Below are 6,565 nucleotides of genomic sequence, written 5' to 3'. Positions count from 1 at the left end.
CAATTCAAACACCAGAAATGCTTGAAAACAACAAAAAAAATCACCAGAACATCTTGGTGTGCTCTAAAAAGTATCTTTGGAGGCATCAGAAATATAATCCAATTTATTTCATTAGTAGATAATTAGTTGTTGACAGGCTACAGGAAAACTCTGCTCGTCTGCGTCTTAATATTAATACCAAAAAGACACAAATTATGTGCAACAAATCCCGTCCTGACCCTGTTCTGTGACCTCTATAATAATGGGCAGAGGATCAAGAAAGTTGACAGCTTAAAATACTTGGGAGTTCACATAACTGAGGATGATGGCTGCACAAAGAGCTCGCAATCCACCTGGGAATTGCTGGAGCAACTTTTAATACGATGCATGCTGTCTGGAACTCTATAGTCTATACTCTGTCAAAACAAAATGCCAATTATTTAACTCTTGTATAATGCCAGTACTCCTATATGGGCGCTAATGCTGGCACCTTACTAAAACTCAAAACACCTAACTTCTGAGTTTTGAGAGCAAGTGCTTGAGGAGAATATTAGGCATAAAGTGGTTCGATTTCATAACCAACATTGAGAACCGACGTAGCAGCCTCCTATAATGAGCATTTTGAGGGTGCAGTGTCGGACCTGGCTTGGACATGTGCCGCGGATTCCTCGGGAGAGCGTTAACTGAAATTGCCTTTTCTTCGCACCTATGGGCTGTCGCCGTCCTGAAAGACCGTCGATGACCATTTTTTGGCTTTATTCGGCGGAACCCATGTATCTATGATAACAAATTACACAGAAATATGCATATCTCAAGTTGTAGCTGGTATAGGAATAACGTGTCTATTTATTATACGTCAGTGATTGAAGATAACAGATTTGTAAAACATACAACTTGTGTACAAACATTATATAATATCCATTATGTACATATTATATTTTAATATTCATCATTTTCTGAATTAGATTCCTTATTGTAAGATTCGGCGCAATCACTTTCACTGTCACGTTTCTCTTCATCAGAATACTTTCCGCTTTCTTCCCCATAGCAGTCCACCAGACTCGGCTCCCCGTCTAATTCCAGATTCACAGATTTGAATAATTTAGCCTTGTACTTGGCGTAGGGAAGACCATACCTATCTACATCATCGGGGTTAACACAACCATGTGTGGATTTGCTGTGTGGAGATGAACTAGCACCATAAACTAGATCTTCCTCTCCATCATCACTAGAAAGAACATCGTCTATAAAATAAAATAAAAAATATTTGTACTACAATATCAATGGTAAAAAGTCTAAATGGCTAATGCGCAATACAGTAAGGCTTTACAGGAAAGTCAATTAATATATATATTTTTTAAATGATACAATTTAATTTTGAATTAATTTCATAGGGCGCTGCATTAGTACACCAACTGCAGAGTATCTTGATTATTTTTGTTATATGAGGGTAAGATGACCAGTTTTACGCTTCAGGTGCTGGTCCGGAACTTTGAAATATTCTAGTGCAAAAACACATTCTTAAATAAAAATTTCATATCAACTATGCCAAGAATCAAACCGGGGTCCTCTGGCATGGTAGGCAAATGCGATAACATGAGGCGAACTCATTACATGTATTACGCATAAATGTTTTCATTACCTAAATTGCAATTCATCATGGCTGCCTTCATATCTTCCTCCTGTATGCTATCATCCGTGTCGGGATATTCGTTTCTCCAATTATTCTCATCGTTGGAGTCATCATCCTCCATATCGTCTTCAGATACTGATTTCCGACCATTATCTCGGTATGAGCCATATATCAGTTCGCCATGGTAAGGATCTATCCTAAAACATTAACAAAAAGATTGGTTTTAAGCCAAACCATATATACATCATTTGTAATATTTTAACATTTAGCAATAAAACTGTCATAAAATATCAATAGCTGTAAGGTCAAAACTCCTGCGCTTCGGGTGCCAGTCCAAGAACAATAAAACAATGCAGTTACAACCTTAAAATCAATATTTCATAAATTATCTACCCTGCTAGGAATCACACCTAGGACCTCGATAATGGTGGGCGAATGCACCAACCACAACACAACGAGGCGAACTTATCTCCACTTGATTTCCTTATTCAGGATTTTTACCCAAAAGCAGCCATCGAGTCGAAAGCACTCCTCCAGGTCTGGTTCTATTTTACTTTACTATATTATACTTTATATTCATCCGCCTGGACACAGAAAAGAACAGCCTGGCGGATACCAATCTAAAATTATTTTTATGACATACTTGAGTACTTCAAGATCAAAATGTATCTAACTCCAAAAAAATTTTTTTTGGGAAATTTATTTATTTACGGTTTATTGTTAGTACATCACATCGTAAGAACTAACGTTTTCTCAAGAACATATTTTTTCTAATTAATTTGAAATATTTCAAGGCTTTCCATTTTTATTTTATAAAACCGTTTTATGGATTCATTACGATTATAATAATATAATATAAATACTTATGTGAGAAGATAGTAATATTTTTATTTTATTTTTTTGACTTTTTGTACATAATGTAAAGCGTACATTGGCGGGCTTACTGCCAAATGGCAATCTCTTTCTAACCAACCTATAAAATAAAAGTTTTATTTATATATTTCAAGTTACAAAATATGATCAATAGAAAATAAAAACGAAAAACTCTTAAGATGTTAAATATAAATAACTGTATTTGTAAATAAATTACCTCAAATCGGTACTATCACCCAATGGAAAAAGAAATAAAGAGGAAAGGAGGCGAGATTAGGGAAGAGAAAGGAGATGTTTCTTCAGACGTGATTTAAACAGAGATAGAGAGAGTGGATGGGAGATGATTTCACAGTCGAGCCTCATGGACACTATATGAGTTAGCGAAGAAAGAGGAATTGTGGATGGGTATTAAAAGGGTGCTTTGAGAATTAGAACGAAGAGGTAAACCATGAACTGATAAGCGTTGAAATTTTTCATGGAGGTATATAGGAGCGTTAGGACTATGAAGTACACTGAACAGAAGTGAGAGGGAGTGATAGTCTCTCCGCTGTCTAATTTTTAGCTATTTCAGTTGCCTACGATAATCAGAAATGTGGTCATATTTCCTAAGACCAAAAATGTACCTTATGCATGTATTCTGAAGTCGTTCAAGTTTCATATAGTGTCCATGCGGCTCGACTGTGGAATCATCTCCCATCCACCATCAAAGATGTTACTACATTATCTCTGTTTAAATCACGTCTGAAGAAACATCTCCTTTCTCTTCCTTAATCTCTCCTCCTTTCCTTTTTTCCTCTTTCCTCTTTTTTCCTTTTTTCCATTGAGTATAAGTTTTGATTTAAGGTAATTTATAAACAAATACGTTTATTTCTATTTTTAAATATTTTTAACTTTTTAATCTTTTTTTTTCTATTGAATATGTTCTGTAACTTGAATTATAAAAATAAAACTTTTATTTTATTTGTTGGTTGGAAGAAATTGCCATTTGGCAATAAGCCCGCCAATGTACAAATAACATTATGTACAAAAAGTTTAATAAATAAATAAAAATATATGAGCGTTAGGACTATGAAGTACAGAGAACAGAAGTGAGAGGGAGTGATAGTTTCCCCGCTGTCTAATTTTGAGCCATTTCAGTTGCCTACGATAATCAGAAATGTGGTCATATTTCCTCGGAACAAAAATATAACTTATGCATGTATTCTGAAGTCGTTGAAACAGCTTAAATTAGTCATGGAAACATCAGCGTAATCTAGAATGGGTAGTAGTGATGCTTGCACGAGTGAGCATTTAGTAATATTGATAGGTTTTAAAGCATGATTTAAATGAAACCATATTTAATTCAATATTCTGCATGGAACAATCGACATAAGTATGATTTGAAACTAAATAATGTATTTAAGTACTTTTTGAAACTCAGTTTAGGAATGGAATTAGATACATTTTGATGTGTAAAAAAGGCAACCAATTCATATTATTTCTCAGGGGTGTAAAGGACTATAGCAAGCAATTTTGGATTGAAGTACGTTTTGAAACTAATGCTGATTTTTAACAAGGAATAATTACCAATATAAATATAGATTGAAAAAAATAAAGGTTTTGAATTACAGCAATCATCTCGGAGAACGTATTTGAATCAGTCTTTTTAAAAAATTAAAAATTGTGGACGGATGTACTCATGGAAGTACTCACTTATCAAATAATTTCTAAAATATACACTCAGACGAATCGTTTCATTTGTGCTAACAGAGGTTATAAATAAAGTTTATCATTTTAAAACAAAATACACAACCTCACAATATCATCCAACATTGTAATATCAAAATCTTTTTGCTGCGAAACATAAACATCATATGCATATTCTTCGTCGGGATTGGACTCTTCAGAATTTTCTTTAGAATGATGGAGATCTAATACTGAATACGCGTTGGAGGACTTGTCTTCTTTATCCTCGTCACCCAGGGACAATCCTCTACTGTAGTTTATTATTTTTATTCTGTTATTATGAACAGCAGTTTTGTGCTCGTCCTTCAATTTATTCACAATGTCGGGTATTGTTTTAGAATTGTCTAAAAAATTTGCTTTATGGTCTCTGTCGAACCAGGACTTTTTAATTTCATTGATATTATTCTGGAAACAGAAAATGAAAGCAAATTAACAAATCTCAATGACATCTAATTAAGGACAATATAATCCAAAGCCATTAGGAGAACGAAATTATTTCGCCATTTAAAATATGGTTTGTGATAAATGATACTTACCACATCTTTTATGGTTCCCGAGAAGACAAATACTGATGGGGAGCATTCTTTGTCATCTTCTGTTTTAACACGCTTACAATGTAAGACTAATGCCTCTAGAGGACTTTCCTCTAACCGTCTCTTTAATCTGACTATCGCAGAAGACATGCTAAAATTAAGATTTAGATCAAATCTAATTACTATAGCTGTATAAAGTATAAATTAAGCTTTATGTACTGATAAATATGCACTGCAATTGGTGTCACTACACTCCATGTATTCACTTACTTGATAATTGTTATTAAGAACACAATAATTTAACTATGAATGAATAAAACGTTCTAAAGCAATAAAAAAATATTGGCATCGGTTTTGCCTAGAAAAATAAACCACGAGGCAAAAGACAATGCGCCATTATAGCAAGCATACGGACGCAATATGGGAAATCGGGATTTGAAAAAAATAATAAATTGTAATAATGCAATAGTGTTATTGCCGCAATGTTATTAAAACTTAAAACTACTTGTAACTTTTACTAAAATATTATAATCTGTGCTTAAAACGAAATCTAATGCATAGACAAAAGATTACTGAGAATCAAATGTCAGATGTCAGAAAAGCAGAGATTATTTTATTCCACTTTCGGGTTTCAGTGTTACCAATAGTAAGAGCGGAGAGTTTACAAAGGGTTGCACACTTTGCACGATAATAATAGAAAAATATCCTCAGACCAATAATGCGTAACCTAGAGAGAAGCCTTACCACTATGTTTCATACAACGCAAGCGATGTTGGTTTGTTGGCAAGCAACCAATTGGTGGCCATTTTGTTTTATTTGACAACATAAACATAATGGTTTCAAGTTATTTTATACTAAAAATCGACTACGGTGAATTGCAGTATGTTTAGTTGCAACAGTTTTCACAGGTTATTTATTTCGAATATTTTCCCACGATTTACATTAATTTTTTGCATTTATTTTCCCGACACGTGTATTATGTTGTTTAAAAACTTTCTTTTTATCATATTTACTTCAGATACTATTTTTTCTCAATTTAGGGGATAAATTTGTGAATTAAAGTATGTTTAATAAAACATACTTATCGATCCTAATTGATTTAAAGAAAAGACTGAATATTTGTAAATACTAAGTAACAACTCAGGTAAATATGGATTTATTGTTAGGCGGTGATTAAAACGGGATTCTTTTCAAAATTGGCTAGCATGAACTAAAAGGTTATCATTATTATTAAAATGCATTATTACTGAGAAACCTTAGATTAGAAAAGAAAAGAATGTACTGGAAGGTTAAATATAAATTCGTGTTGAAATATTTTAAAATATTGCTGCGTTTATTCCTAATACAAAAAAAGATTGATTTTATGGTGAATAATGAAAATACCTGCTTATTTTACGGGGAAAAGGGGTTTTAATGGATGAATGTTTTAGACAGGGATGTATAGCTTGTATCAAATTGTTTTGTGACATTTAATAAATTAATTGGCGGCCCCCGTGACTCATACGCGGAACGTTCCGGGTTCAATTCCCAGTGAGGACACAAAAACTAAATGTGATATTTCTCAAGCTCCACTGTAATTGAGCTTCCTGGCCTGTAATGGTGTATTTTTTTTTTATAAATTAAATTTTAAATAAGTTACTTTATTTTTATTTTAAACCTGATTTATTGAAAAAATAAAGATAAAAGAAAAGCAATGCAAACAAAAGTTGTGGTAGTAAAGGGGATTTTTGTAATTATGGTTATGATATTATATTTTATGTTATACATGTATGAATGTTTTATTGTTGTTTTATTTTGAAGTATTGTTGTTTTAAATATGTGT

General features: G+C 32.9%; 1 protein-coding gene across 2 annotated transcripts; it reads right to left on the bottom strand.

Moving 5' to 3' along the window:
• Nucleotides 1-798: 798 nt before the first annotated feature.
• LOC148282406 (uncharacterized) lies at nt 799-5,324 on the bottom strand. Of its 2 annotated transcripts, none has more exons than XM_088225139.1 (5): nt 5,014-5,324; nt 4,747-4,894; nt 4,278-4,615; nt 1,622-1,809; nt 799-1,223 (listed from the first exon to the last, which is right to left on the bottom strand). In XM_088225139.1, the coding sequence occupies exons 2-5, from the start codon at nt 4,891-4,893 to the stop codon at nt 919-921; spliced, it is 978 nt and encodes a 325-aa protein (XP_088081265.1). In that variant the 5' UTR covers nt 4,894; nt 5,014-5,324; the 3' UTR covers nt 799-918. The 2 variants fall into 2 exon arrangements, with proteins under 2 accessions (XP_088081265.1, XP_088081266.1); XM_088225140.1 differs by having other exon boundaries at nt 799-1,207.
• Nucleotides 5,325-6,565: the final 1,241 nt, after the last annotated feature.

Source organism: Micrasema longulum, unplaced genomic scaffold (genome assembly GCF_059751315.1).
Source record: "Micrasema longulum isolate JH-2025_06_02 unplaced genomic scaffold, ASM5975131v1 h1tg000333l, whole genome shotgun sequence".
Classification (NCBI taxonomy): Eukaryota; Metazoa; Arthropoda; class Insecta; order Trichoptera; family Brachycentridae; genus Micrasema; species Micrasema longulum.
This window is presented reverse-complemented; position numbering and strand designations above follow the sequence as displayed.